At 44.5% G+C, this 26,240-nt stretch overlaps 1 protein-coding gene across 1 annotated transcript; it reads left to right on the plus strand.

Annotated features, from left to right (window-relative positions):
- Window positions 1-23,985: 23,985 nt before the first annotated feature.
- On the plus strand, window positions 23,986-24,804 carry LOC148149031 (putative G protein-coupled receptor 139). Its single transcript, XM_087991747.1, has one exon. The coding sequence runs from the start codon at window positions 23,986-23,988 to the stop codon at window positions 24,802-24,804; it is 819 nt and encodes a 272-aa protein (XP_087847873.1).
- The last annotated feature ends 1,436 nt before the right edge of the window (window positions 24,805-26,240 follow it).

Below are 26,240 nucleotides of genomic sequence, written 5' to 3' on the forward strand. Positions count from 1 at the left end.
AAAGGGAGTGAAAAAGCTTTCACCAAGACCCAACTTAGTGGATCATAAATAATCAGAAGCACCAGCGTCCACCACTTCCTCTGGCAGCTCATTCCACACATGCACCACCCTCGGTCCCTTTCATATCTTTCCCCTTTCAACTTAAACCTATGCCTTCTAGTTTTGGACTCCCACAATGCCAGGGAAAAGACCTTGTCGAATGACCCTATTCTTCCCCGTTTTGATTTGAAAAACCTCAAAAGGTCACCCCACAGCCTCATCCAAAATTGTTACTGTCCAGTTGTTTTTCAAATCAACTTGTCAAAGATATTATTACACACCTCTGGAGCAAGTGGGACGTGAGCCCAGTCCTCCTGGTTCAGAGATAGGGACATTACTACTGCACCACAAGAGTCCCTGGTTACTGTCTCGTCCTGGTGGAGAGAAGATGTTGCTTGCCATTTGTCAGACAAATTTAAATCCTGTCAAGATCTTGCTGTGTGTGTTCAGGAGCTGTTTTCCTATCTGAGGAACTGAACAATGAGAAGCTTGAACAGAAGTCCTGATGCAGAGATGGGAATATTCCCAGTGAGCTAAGACTTGACACACAAATAAGCTTGAGTTTAAAGGCAGGATTCATATTGTTTTCATTGTTTGACATATTCAATAATTGAAACAATGAATACATAATTATGTTAATCAAATTTTCTCTGAATCTGATAAATTTACTTGATTTCCTTGAGAGGTAAAGAAGCAGGAGGGGTAAAGAGGAGCTAGTCGAGGTAATACACCTGGGGTTCGAAAAGGCATTTGATAAGGCTCCCACCATCTGCAACAAGAGAGAGTCTAACTATCGGCCCTTGACCTTCAATGGCATTGCCTTCAGTGAAACCCACTGTCAATGTTCTGGAGTGTACATTGACCAGAACCTGAACTGGACCAGCGATGTAAGTACAGTGGCAACAAGAGCAGGTCAGAGGCAAGGAATCCTGCTCATAATTCACCTCCTGATTCCCCAAAGCCAGGTCACCATCTACAACACACAGGTGAGGAGTGTGATGGAACACTCTCCTCTTGCCTTGATGACTGCAGCTCCAGAAGCTTGATACCATCCAGTACAGAGAAGCCCAGTCGATTGGCTCAACATCCACAAGCACCACTCTCCCCACCACCGACTCAGTAACAGTAATGTACACCAGCTCGAAGATGAAGTGCAGAATTTCTCCAAGGTTCCTCAGACAGCACCTTCCAAACCCAGGACCACTGCCATCTAAAAGGACGAGGGCAGCAGATACATGGGAACACCACCACCTACAAGGTCCCCTCCAAAACACTTACCATCTTGACTTGGAAATATATCACCGTTCCTTCAGTGTCGCTGGGTCAAATTCCTAAACTCCCTCCCTAATGGCCGAAATGTAGCAAATGGACTGCAGCAGTTTAAGAAAGTGGCTCATCATCACCTTCTCAAAGGCAACTAGGGATGGGCAGTAAATGCTGGTCCAGCCAGTGATGCCTACATCCCCTGAATGAACTGTAAAAAAGAGGCTAATAGATAAGAGAAGTGCCTGTGGAAGCATTGATAGAGGATTGACTAACTAATAGATAACGGAGAGTGGGGATAAGGGAGACAATTTTCAGAGGGCAACCTGTAACTAGTGGAGTGCCACGTGGATCAGTGCTGGGATCAATGACTTGGATGAAGAAGGTGGATGTGCTGTAGCCAAGTTTGAGGACAACACAAAATCAGTGGGAAGGTAAGTTCATTAGAATTACACAAAGAGTCTGCAGAGGAATACAGATGGGTTAAGCAAGTAAGCAAAAAATATGGTAGATGGACAATAACCTGGCCCAAGTGTTCTCCTTCAATCTTCCGGTGAAGGTGAGGATTGTATTGTGTAATATCTATTAAAATTAACTGTGATTGTTTGTTCAAAGACTGCAAAATAATTTCAATCTCTCTGCAGCCGCACAAAATCACAGGGGAGATTTAGTTGCTTTATATAACAGATGAATGTCTGATGATTCAGATCTGTCAACAACAATGCCATTATCCCCTCTCTGAAAATGGAATTACCAACAATTGAACAGATAGCTTTCACTTACTACCATTTCCTCACAATCTTCGGAGTTCCTGGTAAGAAGCTGAAGCAGGTTGTGTTATCTTTTCAATTCCACTTTCACTCTGTTCTTTCCCCTGATATATCTCTCAGTGTATAAACCCTCCCTCTTTCTCTCCTCATGCTGGATCCAGTTTCAGGTGTTCCTACAAGAAACAGCTCATGCTGTAATTTGTGAATTTAGGTTTAGTTCCATGAGGACATGAAGAATCTGTGACCTGACGTGTGCTAAATGGTCCTTGTCTGGGAGGAACAGGTACTTTCAGATTTCTGGATCCCAAAGCTCTCTCCAACTGGGTTTTTATTGCCATGTGTCTGGGTCTGTTTTTGGGACATGGGTCTGGATTTGATGTTGGTAAGTGGGATCAGGCAGGTCGATGGGATAGTACCCGGTCCACGTGCTCACACACCCGAACGATCTTCACAGTGGAACCAAGATCTGGTCACCCAAGTCACCTGGTGCCAGGGGCCTCCTCAGTGAAGCACACGGTGATGGTGGGTATCTACTGGGAGAAGGGTCAGGCTGTGAACAGCAAGTCAGCTCCAGCCATCATTGTACAGGACTGTGGGGATGAGCAGGCAGCTGAGGGGAAGTGGGATTGTGTAAATATCCTTCAGCTGTGGGGAGGCAGCATTGAGAGTTCTGAACCATTATTGTTGAGGCAGCAGGTTAGACCGTGTACTTTAACCATGGTGTCTCCCGTGACAGCGCCATCTTTGACAAACCCCTTTGCCAAGGTGGAGTCATCATTCACCCCGTACAGGGAAGGCCCAAAGCTGAGGAGTGGGCCCTCCACTGTGTCTCAGTTATGGGGCAGAGTTGGCAGAGATGGGCAGTAGATGTCGACATGTCTGCTTAATGTGGTTGACGTGCTGCAAGAGGCTGAGGGAGAGAACGAGGATCAGTGGAGGTGTGGCCAAACTGACTCTGATCGAGGAGGAGGAGGAGATGTTGCAGTTGGTCACTCACCTGGAGACCCACTGGGAGGCTGAAGGCTGAGGGGCAGGAGTTGGCAGGAGGGTGAGATTCAGAGGGACCCAACTTACTCCATGAAGGAAGGGCAGAGGAAGGGAGATGTTGTCACCATTGGCAGAGGGACAATGTTGGCATCTCCTCTGAAATGTTGGCTTTTCAGATTCTGTTCAACTGATTTCCCAGAGAAGGCCTGTGTCCTCTTAAATGATCACAGATGAAAATGAAGATCATTAATCTGTTGTTCTGTTATTTCAGGTTAACAGTTGGTCCCTGGAACCGCTCCTCAGTGAGCAGCATTGCCCACTGAGGGGGAACAGGGAGCTACACAGGGGCTTTGGGCTCGTGTCTGATGAAGCCTCACATCTTGATGGGTTTGTGCACATCTGCTGAGGGGTAGGGAGTGGGGGGCGGTCACAAGCACATCTCAATCTCTGGTGGAGGCTGGTCGATCAGATGCTGTGGAATATACATGCTGATTTTTCAATAGAGTTAGGTATTCAATTTTTGTTATGTTTAGATCTCAGACTTGGCTTTAGGTGAGGTCATGGTTAGGGTTAGGATTAGCTTATGCGAAGTGTTTAGAGTTATGGTTAGGGTTGTGGTGACAATTTGGGTTAGATTCATGTGAGGGTTAGAATTAGAGGAGGCGTTTGCATTAGGAGTGTTTTTGAGTTCAGAATTGATTTTTGGGTTCGGGTTACAATTAGTCTTCAGTGTTAGGTTTAAGGTTCAAGTTTGGGTTCAGATTTTGGGAACAATCAACTTGAAGGTGAGGATGAGGAGAATGTGAGAACTGCATTTGTTGGAGATCAGAGTCAAAGTGTGTGGTGCTGGAAAAGCACAGCCGGTCAGGCAGCATCCAAGGAGCAGGAGAATTGAAATTTCAGGCATAAGCCCTTCATCAGGTTAGGGTTAGGGTTGGGGTTGGCTGTAGTGCTATGTTTAGAATTAGGCTTAGGTTCAGGGTTTGGGTTCGTGTAGAGGTTTGTTTTAAGGTTAGGGTTTTGGCGAGGTCCAGAGTTAAGGTTAGGGTTAGCATTAGGATGATTGTTAGAATTGTTAAAGTGATCCATTACATTTCACTGAACTCAATATGCAAGGGAAAAGGAGATGGCGATATCTGACATCATCGTCAGGTCATTATCCCTCAGTCAGGAAAGTACAGAGGGCCAAGTGAGCCTCAGAGTGGGACATGGGGAGGAGCAGTCACCATCGGGAAGTACCTGTCATGGCACTCCTGATGGGGACAGTTACTCCTCTACCCTCTGCCACTGACACCAGTGCTTCAGAGAGCCATGGTGATGATGGAGGTCCCTGACACTGTGCAGGAGAGCCTCACTATGTCAGGGTCCAGACAGATTTAGCCAAACAGAAGACCACCCCCAAGGCCATTCCAGACAAAGGGATATTAGAGTCAGCCGCCTGCCTCCAGGACCACTGGCAGCACATGGGGAAGGCTACAGTGCAGCAGGCAGGAACAATGTAAGAAATCACACTGAGTCTGTATGGGAGAACACGGGGAATAATTTACGATGTCTTTACAGGAATGGTATTGCTGATAACCTTCATTAAATACATGCACATGAGGATGGATGTGTAGTTATTGCTATAATTCTTTTGGCTCGTCTTATGGATGGATGACGACTTGAGGGTTTACTAACCAGGGCTTGTTGATAGTGTGTATCCCAGCATCCTTTTCAGTACCTGCCTTACCTTTGCCATATACACAATGGTCCTGTCACTGAGGTGATATTGTGGAGTTGTGCAGGACGCTAATCCTTTTGACAGATCACCTTGGCGCTTGTGTGAATCTTACTGCAATATCACTCAATGTCACACGGTGACTCAGTGATTAGCACTGCTGCTTCACAGCGCCAGAGACCCAGGTTCAATTCCTGCCTCGGGCAGTGGTCTGTGTGGAGCTTGCACATTCTCCCTGTGTCTGCGTGGGTTTCCTCCGGGTGCTCCGGTTTCCTCCCAAAGTCACAAAGACGTGCAGGTTGGGTGAATTGGCCATGCTAAATTGCCCACCGTGTTAGGTGCATTAGTCAGAGGGGAATGGGTCTGGGTGGGTTGCATGTCGGTGTGCACTTGTTGGTTTGAAGGGCCAGTTTCCACACTGTCGGGAATCCAATCTAATCTGATCTCCTGTGTCTCACTGGGGTCATCTTGACAGTTTAGGAGAGTGGTCCAGGAAATAGCTGATGAAATTCGCCGTGAGCAAATGCGAGGTCTTGCAGTTATGGGAAAAAGAATACAAGCATAGACTAGTTTTTAAACAGTGAGAAAATATATAAAGCCAAAGTACAGAGGGATCTGGGAGTGCTAGTCCAGGATTCTATGGGGATATCCTTAAAATTAGAGGGGGTCAATTTCGAACGGAAATGAGGAGGTATTTCTTCAGCCAGAGAGTGGTGACCTGTGAAATTTATGGTGACGGAGTGCAGTGGAGGCCGGGATGTTGAGTGTCTTCAAGGCAGAGATTGATAAATTCTTGATCAAGGAATTAAGGGATATGGGGAGAGTGCAGGGAAGTGGAATGGAAACACCCATCAGACATGATTAAATGGTGGAGTGGACTCGATGGGCCAAATAACCTTGCTTCCACCCCTATGTCTCATGGTCTTATAGACTCATGAGCCATCACTTCAAAAGATAGCCCAACCCTCCCAGAATCCATCTCTCCAATGTCTGTGGTCCATTGCCCACTATGGAACCCAGGGGTATTGAAGGTTGTATGAGTCAGGACCCCTCCCTGGAATACACACACGAACCTGGAGAAGCCTTTGTCGATACTTGCTGACTAATTGGACACTTAGGGAGTGAGCCCCTTTAATATTTACAAATGTCCCTTGTTGTCTTACTGAAACCTCAATAGTAACATGTTTGTAATCAATGACACCTTCCAGTTTTGAGAATTCAGCAAGATTCCTGAATCCTGTGGCCATCTTCCTGCCTGGTGAACCTCATCTGTGGTGAAAGTGATGTAGATGTGAGCACACCAAAGCCTTGCAAATGTCCCTGTTTTCATACAGTGTTGTACAGGAGCTTACAGCCCACTGTAAAGGTCTCGGTCTAATGCTCACAATGAGCTGCAGATACAAGAGCTCAAAGCCTGAGGTGATCTTTGAAGCTACAGACACTGAATACCCAGAGACACAATTGGAACTGATTTGTAACAAAGAGACATCACTAACTTCCTGGAAAGGCATACTCTGTGCAGACACTGGAGCTCCAGTTGACGTAGATAGTTTATACACTGTTTATAGACCAAAGGCAGTGATCGTACATTCTCCTTTCAGGCTGCTGTTATTCTCAATGGTTTTCTTACAGAGGACGAGGTCCACTATGCCCCTGGCTATCTGCCCTCTTGAACCATCTTGTCTTGACCTCCTCCCACATTTACAATCCCCACGGGGACAGTTGCCTGTGGTCTCCTGTTTGAGTCTCAGGCTTAAAAACACACCTATCTTGAGGCTTGAAGCCCCTCTTTCCTCTGGTACATTTCTTAATGTGCTGACTGAACAACAAAAATTACTCGAAAACAAATGGAGCTCAATCTGTCAACTTCATGGGAAACATCACTGAGGACATCTCTGCTTACAAAGATATAGATGGATGTTTATTTGTCTCAGTGCCCTTGATATAACATTGCGGAAAACCCTCTGCCCATACTGTTTTGCCAGTGTAACCACTGTAATAAAATGTATCCCACACAATTATGGTCAATTGAGCTCACAATGAGCTTCAGTGTATGTAAATTAGTCAATGTTCAAATGAGGCAGCCCATCCCACCCCCATCTCCCTCTCTGTTTAATTATAGACTAACAGAAGGCAAAGTGGTGGGGGGTGCACCCACTCAATTCGTCTCTGTAAAGGGATTCTGGCTTGAGAAATATTTTGCTTCCTTCCAATCTGTGCAATATTTCTGCACATTTGTGAGTTTGCCTGATGGGAAATCTCAATAACTACATTAGGGTGAAAGCAATAATATCTCAATATTGTAAGATGAAATCGTTGGGAAGAAACACATGTGCAGTGTAAACCTCAGCGTAGACCTATTGGACCAAATGACCTGGTTTTGTGTCATAATTTCCAAACAATGTTGTGTTATTAATCTGGGGATTCTGCTCTTTTCTTTGTAGCAAACTTCCTGACAATTGTCCTTCTAATTCGTGGAGGCTGTGGTCTGTCCAAAGGGATCTCTCTTTATTTGGTGGGTATGACGACAGTTGATCTCCTGGTCATTATTTCCAATGTGATAATCTACTACATGCTTTACTACTATTTCCCTTTTTCATTTCTACACTTCACCTCAATAAGGAGCATCAATGAGGCGATCAACTACACAGCGATTGACTGCTCTGTTTGGCTCACGGTCGCTTTCACTGTCGATCGCTTTGTCCTCATTTGTTGCCAGAGGTTGAAAGCAAAGTATTGCAGGAAGGAAACTGCAGCTGTGGTTATACTGACTGTGTGTGTTATGTTCTCACTCAAAAATATTCCCTTGTGTTTTGCTTTTGAGCCAATCTATATCGTTAACAATGTGGAGTGGGGAGCTCATTTCAAATCAGAATATTTTATCTTGCCAGGATGGATCAGTTTTGACTGGCTTGACACAATTTCAAACCCACTATTGCCATTCTTTCTGATTTTACTGCTCAATGCACTGACTGTCCAACACATTGTGATGGCAAATCAAATCCGCAGAGCACTGCAAGGTCAACGCAACACCCAGAACAGCGACGATCCAGAGATGCAGAGCCGAAGGAAATCCATCACTTTACTGCTCGCTATTTCTGGTACTTTCATCGTGCTGTGGATGCCATATACTATATTTTTCCTAATTTCTAGAATTACAGATACATTTTATGAGCCAGATCATTATACTGATCCCATATTTATTGCAAACTGTACAGGAAATATGTTTCAACTGCTGAGTTCCTGTACAAACACGTTGATTTATGCATTGGCTCAGTCTAAATTCAGAGAAAATTTGAAAAATGCAATAATGTTTCCATTTCTTGAAATTTTTCAACATGTCAAATATTGTTTTAAAAAGTGACTGGAAACAAAGTTACAACGCATTCACAGTAATCTACTGAATACTACAATTCTGTCTTCCGAGATTGATACGAACTCTAAGTAACAAGCTTGGCTCTGTGGTGATATTCTCCCATCTGCATCACAGGGTCATGTGATCAAGCACATGACTGAGGCTGACAGAATTCCACTTCAGATGAGCTGGTAACACTACACCAGTCCACGCTCCTCATTGGGTGTAACATTTCCCACAGCCCTCCTTTGAGGACTAGCAGTGATGTCATCCATGGTCTTCTGGCTCATACTTATCCTCTAACCAACATCATGACAGCAGATTGTTTGATCATTTGTCTTATTGTTGAATGTGAGGTCTCACTGTGTACAGATTCACTGCTGCATTACAGCAATGACTCATTTGTAAAGTACTTTGTGGATTGTACAGGTTTCTTTATTCACCCCCAGGATGCGTGTCTCTCTGGCTGGACCCAGCATTTATTGCCTGTCCCTAGTTGCCCTTGGGAAGGTGACGGGGAACTGCTGTCTTGACCCACTGTAATCCATGTGTTGTAGGTGGATCCACTGTGCCCGAAGGGAGGGAATTCCAGGATTTTGACACAGCAACAATGAAGAATATGTTTCCAAGTCAGGATGGTGTGTGGTATGGAGGGGAACTTTCAGCTGTTTGCGATCCCATCCATGTGCTGCCCTTGTCCTTCCTGATGGAAGTGGTTGTATGTTTGGAAGGTGCTGTCTGGGGATCTTTGGTGAATTTCTGCAATGCATCTTAAAGACAATACACACTGCTGCTACTGAGCATCATTGGTGGAGGGAGTAAATGCTTGTGGATGTGGTGCCAATCGAGCGGGCTGCCTTATCCTGAATGTTGAAACATTTCTTTAGGGTTGCAGGAACTTCACACATCCAGGCAAATGGGGAATATTCCATAGCATTCGTGACTTGTTATTCACAGATGGTGGACAGACATTGGGAGTCACATTGCTTGCTGCAGAATTCCTAATGTTGTAAATCTACAGGAACAGATTGGCTAGGGGAGCGGGAAGTTCTGGAGTACAAGTTTTCAGTACTATGACCAGAATATTGTCGGGACTCACATCCAGTATCCAGCTTTTCCAATCATTCCTTGAGATCACATGGAGTGCATTGGATTCACAGAAGACCAGTATCTGTGATGCTGAGGAGCACTGAAGGTGCCCAAATTGGATCATCCACTCGGCATTTCTGTCTGAATATTGATGTGAGTGCGTCAGATTTATCATTTACACAGATGTGTGGGACTCTTCTGTCATTGAGGATGGGGATATTTGTGGAGATTCTTCCTCCTGTGAGTTGTTCAATTGACCACCAACATTCATGACTGGATGTGGTGGGAATATGGAACAAAGGTCTGATCCATTGGTTTTGGAATTGCTTTGCTCTGTCCATCACTGGCTCTGATGCTGTGTGACATACAAACAATCCTGTTTGGTAGCCTCACCAGGCTGTCATCTCATTTTTAGGTATACCTGGTGCTGCTCCGGCATGTCCTCCTGAACTCTCCATTGTACCAGGATTGATGTCTTGGCTTGATGGCAATGGGTGAGTGGAGAATATACAGGGCCATGAGGCTGCAGATTGTGTTGGAGTAAAGTCAAACAGTCAAACAGTCAAAGAGTCATGGAGTCATGGAGCACAGAAACAGACTCTACAGTCCAACCAATCCATGCCGAATGGAATCCCAAACTCAACTAGTTCCAACTGCCTGTGCTTCACCCATATCCCTCTAAACATTTCTTTTTCATAACTTTTTCTTATGTCTTCTAAATATTGTAAATGACCCCACATCCATCACTTGCTCTGGGAGTTCATACCACACACTATCCACTCTGTGTAAAAAAAGTTGCCCCCATGTCTTGTTAATATTTTTCTCTTTTCACATTAAAAATATTCCCTCCACTCTTGAAACCCCCATTCGAGGGGAACAGATTGTGTTGATAGTCCACAGCGCCTCATGGAAGCCAAGTCTTGAGTTGTTAGATCAGTCCCAATTTTCCCAGTGATAGTGCCACATGACACAATGGAGAGTATTCTCAATGTGAAGGCAGGATCTGGCCTCCACAAGGACTGGGTGGGAGTCACTCTTCCCCGTCATGTCATGGACAGATACATCTGCAGCTGGGAGATTCATTAGGGTGAGGTCAAGGAGCTTTTTCCCTCTTGTTCATTAAAGTGCATCTCCATCAAAACAGCATCATGAATCTTTTAGAAACCCAAACATTTCTCATTTACTTTTAAACAAATAAACCACAAGAGTGTAGACAATCAATTAAATGTACTTGCAACTTGAAGAGCTAAATTGTAAAATGTGATTTACTTCTTGTGTTTCTGTTAGTAATATAAAGGCATGCTTCCTCTCAAGAATTGGTCTGTATTGTGTCTGTCTTTGTCAATGTGTCTGTGTCTCTGTGCGTGCATCTGTGTTTGTCTCCCTTTGTGTGTGTCTGTGAGTTTGTGTGTGTGTGTATGTCCATGAAGATGTGAGTGGTTTCAATGCATGTACACCTCAGATCGTTGTGGGAATAAACTTTGGGCAGAATCTTATCAGGGTCCTTGTGACGTGGGCAATGGCAAATCATGTGACAGAATCAGGTGACAAGTGCAGCGAGGCGTGTTCAAATATCAAGATGGTCTTGCTCCACCTTTCATGTTTTTGATAAGTGGCGTGTGGAAACGCTCACTGGGCAGCAGGGAGATGGGGATTGATGGGCATTAGTGATGGCTAAACACCACCTTGTTAGCATCCCAACTCTGCTCATTAATATTCAGCCTCACATCTTCCCAAACTCAACAAACAAGCTCAGTTTCTGGGAAAATGCAACAAGGAAACCAGAGGGAGTACCTCATCGATGCAGCTGACCACTTGGTCTGAAAGACCTTCATGTTGGAGACAGGACAACATCTCAGGGCACAGTGCATGGGCATCGGTCACATGCTCCCACCTCCACGGACATTGGCATCCAACACGTGCCAGCCTCAAAAACCCCCATGTCATATATCGAGCCCACTTACAGGACCCTTCTGCACTTCAATGCTGCCCCTTGGTGTGCACTGACAACTCTCATTGTAACACTGCAGCAAGGACCCTGTACATTCAGGGCCACACACCCAGCTCATGGACTGGACCAGGCTGCATCTCCAGGCTCTCCACTTACTCTCAGAGCACTTACTCACTCGGAGATGACCTGGATGCTCAAGCATCCCTCCTCCCATTGCTTTGGCTCACATTTTCTGCTCATTTTCTCTCTCAGCCAGGCTCATACACTGCTGTCTGACCTTGTCATTGAGCACAGACACAAAGCCAGGAAGCTTGTCAGAGTTGTCAGCAGGCCCCAGGCAAGTCAAGGCAGAGTGCTTTCTCTCAGGGGTTCCCTGTGCAGTAAGTCAGGGGCAGCCTCCAGTACCAGTCCAGGGCCTGCTCGGGGCAGTCAGAGTCAGGAGCCTCTCCTTATCATGGGAGAGCTATCGAATGGCAGGCAGCCTGCCTCCCGCCTTGCGTCTTTCTGTCCTGTTTGGGCTGTTCTCCTCCTGGAATGAGAGTGAGGCAAGTATTAAGGGAGATGAAAGTGGGTGGCACAGCTGGTGCTGTTGGTGTGGGGGGGAAGGTGCCCTGACTGAGTGAGTAGGCAGTGCAGAGGGCATGCAGGGTTAGTGGTGTTGGGGGTTGGGCTGGATAACAGCCAGTGGGGGAGATGTTGCAGACAAGAGGGAGAGTGGGAAAGGATGAGCCTTAGTGGGTGGTGGGTACAGGAGCAGAAACAGAGTGAGTGTGAGGTATTGGAGAGAAGATGGTGCAACGTAACCTGGCAGAGTGGAGAAGGACATTGACCTTCTTCGGACAGCGCTGGGCATTCCTCCAGGCGGCTGAGACTGCACTGACCCAGGTGGGAACCTCAGACAGGGCTGGCATGGTCTGGTGTCGGGATCTCCTCTCCTGCCCCTGGAGCTGGAGAAAGTCCTGCATCAGCAGCACCCCATCCAGCAGGAGACTGCCCGCAGTGTGGGGTACCGATTTCCCCCTGTCTGCCATTCCTGGGGCAAATATCAGCAACTGTGCAGGGCAGCTCCACACTGACAGCTTCATCATTCAGTCCCGATCCAAGCAGAATACAGAAAGTACAGGAGAGAGATTAAGAATGGAATGGGTAAAGAGATTTTATCTAACCTTTGGTGAGTGACTCACTTCTCAAAGGATTTTGTCTCTCTAATCTATCAAAACATCTCACAATTTTGAATAAGGGAACAATCCCAAATTCTTTAGTTTCTTCACACAATTGAAATCCCTTTTGACTGGCTCCAGACTGATTAACCTGCTTGGTATCCACTTCAACCCTGACTTCCTGCCGAACTTTCTAAAGGTTCCTTTGTGTGTGTATTCCAGACCAGGACAGCGAACAGTTTATTACCCTGCACCGACAGGACCAGGAGGGAACGGGTAGATCTAATATTCCAGTTGATCAAGAGGTTCACATCATCAATGTAACAACACACACTGAGTAGCAGAAAGGTCATGCAGGGCGTATACACATCACTGATCTCCTTTATTTCCAGCATCAATCACTTCAATAATAAGGAGACAATGGGGACCTGCTGATGCTGGAGAAATCAGAGTTGGTGAAGCTTGGAGCTGGAAAAGGCACAACAGATCCTGAGGAAGGGTCCTGTCTGAAACCAATGGGAAGGTGAAAGCGGCCATGGTACTAGAGTTCAGGGAAAGAGACATTGTTGGGCTGCAGTTAGTGACACAGCACTACTCATTGGAAAGCAGGAGGCAAGCTTTTGGCAACATTTAATTAGATCATGGCTGACCTATTCCTCAACTCCATTTTTCTCTCATCATAATTACCCAACAAACATTAATCACTCCGGCCTTCAAAGATTCAGTAATCTTTTCTGCTGTCATTTGTGTGAAAAGTGCTTTCTGATTTCTCTCCCAGATCTAATGCATAACCTTGGGATGGCGCGGTGGCACACTGCATAGCACTGCTGCCCACCAGCACCAGGGACCCAGGCCCAACTCCAGCCTTGGGTGACAGTCTGCATGTTCTCCCAGTGTCTGTGTGGGCCTCCACCGATCACTCCTGACCCCTCCCAAAACCCCAAAACATATATTTACATATTTATAAAGTCACGCATTGTTACAGCTGATTCTACTGCGCTCTGTATTACGGTCTAAAACTGTAGAGATTTGGTTCAGTTGAAGGTAGGTTTGAGGTTGTTAGCTTTGAGTTAGTTCCATGGTGCCTGTGTGAGCTGATAAAGAATGTTTAAACCTTTGACCCAGCTGAGCGGCTTCCAGAAGCTAGACAGTCCTGAGGTTGCGATGGTGATAATTATTAAAGAAGAAGCTATTCTTTAAACAGAAACTGGGAGATTTTGGGTCTAAAAGGAAACATAAGTAAAAAGAGAAAAGTAAACTCCAAAATCTATCAAAAACATGGTGTGTTGTGCTGAACCAAAGGACTCAGGTAATTTATGTTTGGAGAGAGAAAGAGTGAGGTGGAGTAACTTGGGGAGGGTCAATTAGCTCTCGAAAAAGAGAATAAATCTAGATATGGAAGACTTGCCAAGGAAGTGTCGATGTGTGTCCCATGGGGTGTAATGTGTGACTGTCAATGATACCAATATCGTTCCATTCATTTTATTCCACTGTGGATGACACCATTCATACAAACTGGACACTGTTGTCACATGGTGCGGGTGTAAGATTGATGTAGTGCGGTGCTGCACAGCAACATGTCCGCTCCTTTGACTGATGACGGCTGGAGACCACAACAAACTGTCTGGCTTTGTGTCTGCACCAAAGGGAAGATACAACAGAAATATTGTGAGCCTTTAATGGCAGAGGAAGAGGATGAAGTTCTGAGAAGAGAATATGGGACATTAGGGAGGAGGTTAAAAAATAGGTCCTGGAGGGTAGCAATGTCTGGATGACACCCATTGCCATGTGCTAGTGAGAGTAGGACTAGGAGGATAGGGCAGATAAATGTGTGGTTAAAGAGCTGTTGCAGGGGAGAAGGATTCATAATTCATCAATATTTCTGTTGTATCTTCCCTTTGGTGCAGACACAAAGCCAGACAGTTTGTTGTGGTCTCCAGCCGTCATCAGTCAAAGGAGCGGACATGTTGCTGTGCAGCACCGCACTACATCAATCTTACACCCGCACCATGTGACAACAGTGTCCAGTTTGTATGAATGGTGTCATCCACAGTGGAATAAAATGAATGGAACGATATTGGTATCATTGACAGTCACACATTACACCCCATGGGACACACATCATTGGAATCTCTTCTGGAGTAGGGGTGTTCTGTCTAAGGAGGATGGGCTACACCTGAATTGGAGGGGGACTAACAAACCTGTGGGGAGATTTGCTGGAGCAACTTAGGAGGATTTAAATTAGTCAGGGGACCAGGTGGGACACAATTGTCCTTCTAACTCATGGAGGCTGTGGTCTATCCAAAGGGATCTCCCTTTATTTTGTGGGTATGACGACAGTTGATATCCTGGTCATTATTTCCAACGTGATAATATACTACATGCTATACTACTATTTCCCATTTTCATTTCTACATTTCACCTCAATAAGGAGCATCAATGAGGTGATCAACTACACAGCTGTTGACTGCTCTGTTTGGCTCACGGTCGCTTTCACTGTCGATTGCTTTGTCCTCATTTGTTGCCAGAGGTTGAGAGCAAAGTATTGCAGGGAGGAAACTGCAGCAGTGGTGATAGTGACTGTGTCTGTTGTGTTCTCACTCAAAAATATTCCCTTGTGTTTTGGATTTGAGCCAATCTATATCATTAACAATGTGGAATGGGGTGCTCATTTCAAACCAGACTACTTTATCTTGCCAGGATGGATCAGATTTGACTGGTTTCACACAATTTTAAACCCACTATTGCCATATTTTCTCATTTTCCTGCTCAACGCACTGACTGTTCGACACATTGTGATGGCGAATCGAACCCGCAGAGCACTGCAAGGTCAACACAACACCCAGAACAGTGACGATCCAGAGATGCAGAGCCGAAGGAAATCCATCACTTTATTGATCACCATTTCTAGCACTTTCATTGTGCTGTGGATGCCATATAGGATGTTTTTCCTCATTTCGAGGATTACAGATACATTTTATGAGCCAGACCATTATACTGATCCCTTACTTCTCACAAAGTATACTGGAGATATGTTTTACCTGCTGAGCTCCTGTGCATTGGCTCAGTCTAAACTCAGAGAAAAGTTGAGAAATGCAATAATGTATAAATTTCTTGTAATTATTCAATATGTCAAATATTCTTTGAAAAAGTGACTGGAAGCAAAGTTACAAAACATTCACATCAATCTACTGAACACGACAAGTCTGTCCTCCTCGGTCAACACGAACTACAAGTAACAGTCCTGGCTCTATGGTGATATTCTCACCTCTGCATCACAGGGTCATGTGATCAAGCACATGACTGAGGCTGACAGAATTCCACTTCAGATGAGCTGGTAACACAACACCAGTCCACGCTCCTCATTGGGTGTAACATTTCCCACAGCCCTTCTTTGAGGACAAGCAGTGAAGTCATCCATGGTCTTCTGGCTAATATTTATCCTCTAACCAACATCAGTGAAAGCAGATTGTTTGATCATTTCTCTTATTGCTGAATTCACTGTGTACAGATTCACTGCTACATTGTAACAATGACTCATTTTTAAAGTACTCTGTGAGTTGTGCAGATTTCCTTTACTGCTGGCCGGGCACAGCATTTAATGCCTGTTCCTGGTTGCCCTTGAGAAGATGGTGGTGAGCTGCCATCTTGACCCACCGCAGTCCATGTGCTGAGGGTTGACCCACAATACTATAAGGGTGAGAATTCCAGGATTTTGACCCAGCAACAGTGAGCTCCCTGATTCGATCGGGTGATAGCCCTAATCAGGAAACTCATTTTAGGGCATGGAACACACAACATAGAACATAGAAAACAGAACATAGGACATAGAACACAGAGCTGGACAGGACTGGGCCCTTCAGTGCACTATGTTGTGCCGAACATGAGGCGATATTAAACTGACCCCTTCTTCCTGCTCTTGGTCCATATCAGAGAATCATAGAATCCCTACCAGACAGAGACCGGCCCTTCGGCCCAACAATTCCACACCGACCCTCTGAAGAGTATCCCACCTTTACCTATTCCCTACCCTATTACTCCACGTTTACCCCTGCCTAATGCACCTAACGCACTCATCCCCGAGCACTATGGGCAATTTAGTATGGCCATTTAACCTGAACTGCAGACCTTTGGATTGTAGGATGGAACCAGAGCACCTGGAGGAAACACATGTAGACGTGGGGAGAATGTGCAAACTCCACACAGAGAGTCACCCGAGGGTGGAATCGAACCAGGATCCATGGCGCTGTGAGGCAGCAGGGCGAACCACTGAGCCACCATGCTGCCCCAGCCACCATGCAGCCCCTCCATACCTTGCATATTGATGTCCTTCTCGAAAAGTCCCTTTAACTCCTCTGTCGTATCTGCCTCCACCACTAACCCTGGCAGCACTCTGTCCACTCTCTGTGTAAAAAACCGTGCCCCTCATATCTCCCTTGAACTTACTCCCTCTCACCTTAAGTGCATGACCCCTAGTATTACACATTTTTACTCTGGGAAAATTAATGTCACCTTCAACCCTATCTCTGCATCTCATAATTTTGTAGGCTTCTATCAAGTGTCCCCTCAGCCTCCACCCCTCCAGAGAACATCACCTGAGTTTTTTCCAGCCTCTCCTTACAGCTCAGACCCTCTAATCCAGCGGACATCCTGATAAACTTCTTCTGCACCCTCGACAAAGCCTCCACATCTTTCCTGTAATGTGGCAACCAGAATTGAATGCAATACTCTAAGTGTGGCCTAATCAAAGTCTTTTAAAGCTGTAACATGACATCTTGATTCTTGTACTCAATTCCACAACCAGTAAAGGTAAGCATGCCACACGCCTTCTTTACCACTCTATCTATTTGACGTGGCCACTTCCAGGGAGCTTTGGATTTGAACCCAAGATCCCTTTGGACATCACTGCTGTTTAGTGAATACAACGTGGGAAATAGTGAAGTGATGTGCTTTGTTAGGAAGAATAGAGGCGTGGAGTATTCTACTAAATATGGAGAAAGTTCAGGAATCTGAAGTGCACAAGGACTTGGGAGTCCGAGTCCAGGTTTCTCTTCAGGTTACCCTGCAGGTTGAGTCAGTAGTTAGGAAAGCAGAGACAATGTTGTCATTCATCTTGACAGGACTAGAATGGAAAAGGAGGGATGTATTTCTGAGGCTTTATCAAGCGATAGTCAGACCACATTTGGAGTATTGTGAGCAATTTTGGGCCCCATATCTCAGGAAGGACGTACTGGCACTGGAGCGGGTCCAGACGATATTCAAGCGACTGATCTCAGGAATGAGAGGCTTAACATTTGAGGAATGTTTGAGAACTCTGGGACTATACTTGATGGAGTTTAGAAGGATGAGGAGGGATCCAACTGAAACTTACAGAATACTGAATAGCCTGGATGGATGTTGGGAAGATGTTTCCATTGGCAGGGGAGACTAGGACCCAAGGGCACACCCTGAGAGTGAGGGGAAGACACTTTAGAATAGAGATAAGGAGAAACTTCTTCAGCCAGAGACTGGTGAATCTGTGGAATTCATTGTCACAGAAGGCTGTGGAGGCCAGGGCAATGAGTACACTTAAAACAGAGTTAGATAGATTCTTGATTGTCAAGGGGATCAAATGTTACAGGGAGAAAGGAGGATAATGAGGTTGACAAACCTATCAGCCATGATTGGATGGCAGAGAATACTCAATGGACTTAATTTCTGCCCTTGTATCTTATGGTCTTATGTCCAGGCTCCTGTCATTAACTGTGCACTTTTCCTTAACATTTATTCTCCCAAAGTGCAGCACCTCACACTTACCTGGATTAAAGTGCATCTGTCATTTCTCTGCCCGTATCTGCGACTGACACATATCCTACTGTATCCTTTGACAACCTTCTACACGGTCCCCAATTTCACTGATCATTGTATCATCTGCGAACATACGAGCCCAAGCATCTACATTTTCATCCAAGTCTGTCATAAATATATCCAACAGGACAGGTCTCAGTAGGGATCCCTGTGGAACACCACTAGTCATGGACCTCCAGCCAGAAAAACACCCTTCCACCACTACCCTCTGTCTTCTATGGGCAAGCCAACTCTGAATCCAGCTGGCCAGGTCAGGATGCATCCCATGCATCTTACACTTGTGGATGAGCCTGCCATGAGGGTCCTGTCGAATGCCTCACGAAAACCATGTGGACAACATCCACTGCTCTACTCTCATCAATCATCTTCGTCACCTTCTCTAAAAATTCAATCAAGTTCGTAAGACATGATCTGCCCTGCACGAAGCCTTGCTGACTGCCCCTAATTAGGCCACGCTTTTCCAAATTCGGGTAAATCTGTCCCTAAGAATTCTGGTCAGGGATTGGTTGAGAAGAAAGTGACAGATCGCTTTAAAGAATTTCCTTGTGAGGGGAAAGCCTGTGTGTGTGTGTGTACGCCAGGTGGAGCAGGGAAAGAAATTAAAATTTTAAGAGATACAAGTCAATCTTTGATGGTGAGAAATGAGGAGGTGTGTAGTTCAGAGGGAGTGTTGTGAGGTAAAGTGGTAATATGTGGAATTCATGGTGAGAGGAGCAATGTGCCATGATATAAAGTGAGGTTGGAGAGTCTGGTGAAATGGAGCTAAATGGTGGAAGGAGTACTGGAGGAACTCTCAGTTCCAGTAAACCAATTTATCGTTAGTAATGATATAGCTGGATCACAGGGGAGTGAAGCCTACCGTGATTGAAAAGCCAGTGGACAAACAGACAACTGAGGTGCAACAGGAATTTTTCCAGACTGTGTGGCAATAGGGTTACAAAGCCACAAGCTGAAGCAGCAGGAGAAGTCAAGGAATCATCTTCGTCACCTTCTCTAAAAATTCAATCAAGTTTATAAGACATGATCTGCCCTGCACAAAGTCTTGCTGACTGCCCCTAATTAGGCCACGCTTTTCCAAATTCGGGTAAATCTGTCCCTAAGAATTCTGGTCAGGGACTGGTTGAGAAGAAAGTGACAGATCGCTTTAAAGAATTTTCTTGTGAGGGTAAAGCCTGTGTGCGTGTGTACGCCAGGTGGAGAAGGGAAAGAAATTAAAATTTTAAGAGATACAAGTCAATCTTTGGCTTGACTTGTTAAGGAAGTTAAAGGTCATTTTGTCAAAGACTATGTTTGATCAAATGGTTGAGAAAAAAAGACAAGAACAGGTGGAAGACAAAGTGGATATTTCTCGTTCAGAGAAATTAACTGAATTATCACAGAGAGATTATAACAGAAACTAATGCAGTTGTATCAAAAAGCATACACAGATAAAGAATCTGAGTGTGTCCCAGAATATCACCATTTTAACAATGATGTCCCAATGAGGAGAACTGAGAAGTTCATCAGGTTGCATTACCTGTGGATCATAGAATGGAGGTGTTGCAGACAACCCATGTATTACCAGCTGGAGATCATTTAGGAGGAAGAAAAAGTCAAGCAAAAATAAAGATCTATTGGCCTGGACAGCACACCAGGTGTTGAATTTTGCCAAATATGTCTTACATGTTAGGTAAATGGAAATCCTTGGGCAGTGATAAAACTCGTACCCTTTATAACCATTCCTACATTTGGGCAATCTTTTACAAGAGTGCTAATTGATTGGATAAGACCTTGCTTAAAACAGGAAGTGGGAATCTGTATTTATTGATCATCATGGATGTATCCACGAGATTTCCAGAGGCTATTCCATTATGCACTGTCATGGCTAAAAGGGTTGTAGAAGGTTTCCTCAAGTCTTTCACTTGATATGGACTACCCACAGAAATACAATTGGATCAAGGTTCAAATTTGTGGATCAAAATTATTCAAAGAAGTTATGGACAAGTTACAAATAAAACCGTTCAAATCCACTGAGTATCATCTAGAATCAGAGGGAGCATGAGAACTGTGGCAGCAATGTAAAAGACCGTGTTGAGGGTTCCGAGTCAAACTAACACAGTGATTTGGAATAAAGGAATTCCATCTGCACATTTTGAAATTAGGTATGTACCTAATAAATTAACTAAATTCAATAAATATCAATTAGGTTTTGGGTATGAGGTGAGTGCACCACTGAAATTAATTAAAGAGAAATAGGTCATTTGTGAATTTCAGATAAAAACTGAAATCACCTGTGTTATTACACATACGGGAGGATAGGTGGGAATAAGTTGGGAAGTACTAATCTGATCTTGCACGATGTAGGTAGAGGAAATGCTATTCCCATTAAGCATATCCTATAGACTTAACCATCCAAAGTTGGGACAGTTTCAAAAAGAGATTAAACACATGTTCAGAGCCAATTTAACCAAACTGAATTGCAGTGAATGACGCTCGCATATGGTAATGATGTCAAAACCATATGCTATCCAACGATTATGTGTGGACCATCACAAAGTCAATGTAGTCCCAAAATCTGATAGATATCCTATGACATGTTTGGACGACTGTATTGAGAAGGTGGGGCAAGCAGTTTACATTTTTACTTTGGGCTTTCTCTGAGGATATTGGCAGGTACTTTACCCAAAAGAGTGAAGTAAATTTCGGTCTTGACCCCGAATGGGCTGTTCCAGTTTAAAGTCATGCCATTTGATATGAAAAATGTACCAGCCACCTTTCAAAGCCCAAGTCCCATTCCTGGGTCTTGTTATTTGATGTTGGTAGATGGTTCCATGGGATGTGAAAACAAAAGTTATTGGGGAGTTTGCTATACCATCCATGGAGAGGGAAACACTGCAATTCCTGGGACTGAGTGGTTTAATCCGAAAGTCTTGCTGAGCTTTAGCAGTGTGTGTGCTGCACCGACTGACATTTTGAAAAAATGCAGAAACTTGCACTGGATGGAGGAATGTGAGAAGGCATTTGACAATCTGAAAGCTGTGTTAATCACTGCCCCAATATTAGCCACACCTAATTACACAAAGCCATTCAAGGTGGCTAGTGATGTAATTGATCTGGGTATTGGTGCTGGACACTTGTAAGAAGATGATGAGAAGATACAAAGACCTATTGAGTATTTTTCCATAATATCAAAAATTATCAACTGAAATATTCCACAATTGAGAAACAGATCTTGAGCATGGTGTTGGCATTGCAACATTTCAAACACTCATTGCCAGGAATGTGTCGGAGACATATTGTGGCTGAAGTATCCGGAGTTTGGGGGTAAGTGCATGAAAGTTTTTGGTACTTACTGCCTTTAATTTCCGATATGGCTAGAAAGAACTGTTTGTTCAGTCTATGGATTCTTCTGTAAATGAAGAACAGTAGAAGTCCTTTACAGGTCTGTGAGAGAGTTGTCCTGAGCTGGGGTAGGTCGAGTTGCAGGGAATGTAGGTACCGGCGCATGGCTGCAAGCGTAGAGTGGAGGATCCGGAGGGAGGTCCGTTGCTGGAGGCTGAAGAAGGGCCTGTGCCCGAAACGTCGAATCTCCTGTTCCCTGGATGCTGCCTGACCTGCTGTGCTGTTCCAGCAATAAAGTTTCAGCGGAGACATATTGTGCATACCGATCATAAACCTGTAGGGTTTTTGGAAAAAATTCAGGACAAAAAGTCCAGACAGTTTTGATGAAACATATTTTTTCAGCCATTCAATTTGAAAAACAGATATGTAACATGACAAGAGAATGTAATTACTGATGTGTTGTCATGACTTTGATGAAGGAAGATGGAGGTGCTCGGTGGTGGGACAAAACAGACTGAAATGGACTGTGGTAGTGAATGTTTGCATGCTTAGAGACAATGTAATGTATATTTGCTGTAGGGTGTTAATAGTGTCTGGCTAAAGATTTTTAAAACTTAAGTAATCTTTGTAAATTAATGATTTTCTTTAAGGGGGAGGGAAGTGTGACAATGCTATGGCTTTAAGAGGTATATTTGGTCCTGGTTTTTTTATGAAGAAATGTTGAGACAGAGATCCTGAACAATCTGCTCCAAAGCCAATAGAGTAAACAGCTTGTGAGGGATCCATGGTATTTTAAAAGTTGGAACAACAGAAGCAGCCTGAATGGGTGGGATTACGCTCCCAAAGAACCAGGGCTTTTAGTTTTACCTTTCTGCAGTTGCTGGGATCTTGACGGTAAATGGCTTGGAGGGGAAATTGTAGGTGATATTATCATCACCCTTGGTGCTGTCTGAGGGGTCTTGGTGAGTTATTATAATCCATCTGTAGATGGTACACACTGCTGTCCCTCTGCCAATGGAGTCAGTGCAGAAGGAAGTGGATGAAGTGCAGATCACACGGGCTGCATCGTCCTGAATGGTGTTGGGATTCTTGAGTGTTGTTGGAGCTGCCCTCATTCGGCGAGTGAACGTTTGTAGCATCCCCTGATTCCGATTGCCTTGCCTTGCCGTTTAGCTCAGACACAAAGGCAGAAAGCTTGTCATGGGTGTCAGCATCTTCAGTCAAGACAAATGAGATAGACTTCACTCACAGAGTAAATCAAGGGCAGCCTCTGATACTAGTCCAGAGGATTGGACATGATCAGTCAGACAGTCAGGGTCTTATCCTCACAGGGGGATGAGGAGTTGAATGTCTGGCAGCCCACCATCTGCCCTGATGCTTTCTGCCCTATTGAGGGCTGTTTTCCTCCTGGAGTGAGAGAGAGGAATGGATGAAGGGAGCTGAAAGTGGTGGGACAGCTGTGACATTTGGTAGAGGTGGGAAGGTGACCCGAGTAAGTGAGGAGGCCGTGCCAAGGGCAAGTGGTGTTATGGGTAGGGAGAGTGAGAGTAAGTGAGGGAGGATGGTTCAGGCAACACTGTGAGTGGTAGCATTGGGCCATTTCAGAAGGAGAGACAGGATCAGAGATAGAGTGAGTGTGAGGTGGAGGAGAGAAGATAGTGGCAGGTTGGCAGAGTGGAGAAAGACCATCTCCTTACACTGATAGTCAGTTCTGCATACTGCTGAGACTGCACTGACCTGGGTGGTAATCACAGCCCAGGCTGGCTTGGGTTGCTGTCATGCCCACAGCTGTTGGTGTTTGTAGAGGAAGAAGATATTCTGTGTCTGAATCCCCACATCCAGCAGGAGCTCCAGGTTCCTGCCCATAAACTGGAGTACCCATTTCCCCATGTCTGCCAGGCCAGGGGCAAACCAATGGTTCCCTTTCTCAGTCACCATGCAGGACAGTTCAGGCCTCACAGTGCTTGCCCAGGTGCACTGTAGGATTTTAAAGTTGGCATCGGCACGAGTGATGCCGATCATTATGTGGATATCCAGTGAGTGCCAACTCTTTCAGGGAACATGGATGTAATGGATAGAATTGAATGTGAGCGATGCACTTGGAGTGGAGTGGGCCGTTAATAAGGTCCCTTTGGTAAGATATGAAGGGAAAAGACATGGGGCTTCACAGCAAGAAACCCAGCAAAACACTTGATATAACTTGCACTTCCCGAAAAAAAGATATAGACTTATATTTTTGCAAAAGTTATATTCTCATTGTCCATTGAGTAACTGAACTGTTGATCCATTTGGTCAATGTATCCACCATGTTTATTTCAGGTCAAGTGTAAAATTGTTTTTTTTTATTGTTTACACTATTTACACATTTTCAGGTAAAATTTTGCGTGACCTTTTTGATTACCTTTACAGCTAACCTAATCGCAATTGTGACACTATCGGGAAGGAAGTGTGATCTTTCTAAAGGTGTCAACTTGTACCTGATTGCTATGGCTGGAGCAGATCTGCTGGTTGTCCTTATTCAGGTCATACTGGACAAGATGAATCGCTCATATCTACGCATTGTATTCTTCTCCTACCCTCCTGGTTGTAGCATCAGAGACGTTATTGGTTCCACAGCTGTAAGTAGCTCAGTCTGGCTCACAGTCACCTTCACCTTTGACTGGATGGTGGCTATTTGTTTCCAGAAACTGAAGAGAAAATTCTGCACTGAGAGAAATGCAGCTGTCATTATCACAACTGTCAGTTTACTGAGTTTATTAAACAAAATCCCATTGTATTTTACATATGAACCATACTATTGTAAAATAACCTATGAATATTTCTACTATCCTGTGTGGACAGCTTTTGACTGGGGAGATCGTATTTTAACTCCAGTGCTCCCTTTCTTCCTGGTCCTGCTGCTCAATGCTGTCACCGTCAGACACATCCTTCTGGCTAGTGCAGTCCGCAGGAAGCTGAGAGGACAACAAAACGGGGATAAGCCGAATGATCCAGAAATGAAGAATCGAAGAAGATCCATCAGTTTGCTCTTTGCCATTTCGGGCAGTTTTATCCTGTTATGGATCACTCGTGTCATAACTCTCACGATTCAGCGACTTACTGGGTGGTATAGTAGAGCACCAGCTGGATATTGGGTGGGAGATCGCATGGGGACAATGCTTCAGTTATCCAGCTCCTGCACCAACACATTTATTTACGCAGTCACACAGAGGAAGTTCAGAGTGGAGATGCTGAATACTGTGAAATATCCCTTCATCACCATCCAGAATTCCATTAAACGATGGGAACAAAGCTGGTCAATGTAAGCACGGTCCGGAAAGGAATATTATTGTTCATCTCCAGCTCAGCTGCTGTTGAGGCAGCACGTGCAAAGAGGTTTGAAAATGAGAATCAGATTGTTCCTCAAGTTGAATAAATTATTTAACACAAGTGTGTTCTTAGGGCATCTGCTCCTGGTCAGTGAAGGTCCATTAACACTTGGCCCATTCACATTTGGGGAACATAATGTAAATTTTCACTTCATTTTTAAATCATGTTTCTAGTGCAATACATGTCACGTTGTCTTATGCTGTAATTGTAGAAGAGCAATTGAATTGGAGATTGTATTTATGAATGCTATTGACATGATTTAGAAGGGATAATAATAACAGAATCATCACCTACAACTGGCTCTCTGACTTGTGAGTGACGGTATCCTGCAATACACAATAGTAAGATCTTAGCTCTGATTACAGCTGTAGCTCCCCATAATTCTATGAGTTTTAAAATAGTTATGGGAAAGGATAGGCCTTGTTTCAAAGTAACAGTTCTAAATTGGTCAATGTTGATGGTACAAGACAGAAACTTTCAAAAGCTGATTGGTGTGGACTGTTGTCAGGTAAAGGACAATCTGGCAAGTGAGAGGCTCAAAGGTGAGATACTGAGAGTTCAGAAACAGTCTGATCGTGTTAGAGTGAAGGGTAAGGCTGGCAGCAGGAGGGAACACGGGATGAATAGGGGCATCGAGAGTCTGGTCAAGCATGTGAAGGAGGCATGTATCAGGTAGAGACAACTGGGATCAAGTCAGCCTTGAAGTGTATAAGGGGTGCAGGGGCATTCTTAAGAAGGACGTCAGGAGGACAAAAAGGGGAAATGAAATAACCTTGAAGATAAGGTTAAAATTATCCAAACATTTTCAACAAGAATATTAAGGGTTAAAGAGCAAATAGTGTGGTAGTGGAGCCTCTTAAAGATCAAATACAGGAGATGGCAGAGTCACCTAATGAATATTTTGTTTCAGTGGTTATTGTGGAGAAAGACATGGAGCTTGAGAACTTGGGGAAATAAATATAGATGTGTTGAAAACAGTTCACATTACAGAAGAGGCAGTGCTGGAGGTCTTAAAAGGTTCGAAGGTGAATAAAACTCCAGGACTTGATCAAGAGTGTCATTTTCTAAATGGGAAGAAAAGTCAAAAGTCTGAAGTGCAAAGAAACTTGGGAGTTCTAGTCCAGGATTCTCTCAGGGTAAACTTGCAGGTTGTGTCAGGAATTAGGAATACAAATACAATGATGGCATTTATTCTGAGAGGACTTGAATTTAAAAACAGGGATGTACTTCTGAGGCTCTATAAACCTCTGGTCAAATTACATTTGGAATATCGTGTGCAGATTTGGGCCCCATATCTCAGGAAGGATATACTGGCCCTGGAGCATGTTCAGAGGAGGTTCATGAGAATGGTGCCAGGAATGAAAAGCTTAAC

Source organism: Chiloscyllium plagiosum, unplaced genomic scaffold (assembly GCF_037043375.1).
Source record: "Chiloscyllium plagiosum isolate Xiang-an unplaced genomic scaffold, Cpla_swu_hap1 HiC_scaffold_10, whole genome shotgun sequence".
In the NCBI taxonomy this organism is placed as follows: Eukaryota; Metazoa; Chordata; class Chondrichthyes; order Orectolobiformes; family Hemiscylliidae; genus Chiloscyllium; species Chiloscyllium plagiosum.

What these genes read in the sequence shown, in the direction of transcription:
- LOC148149031 (XM_087991747.1), top strand. Translation starts at nt 23,986, where the DNA reads ATGGCTGGAGCAGATCTGCTGGTTGTCCTTATTCAGGTCATACTGGAC.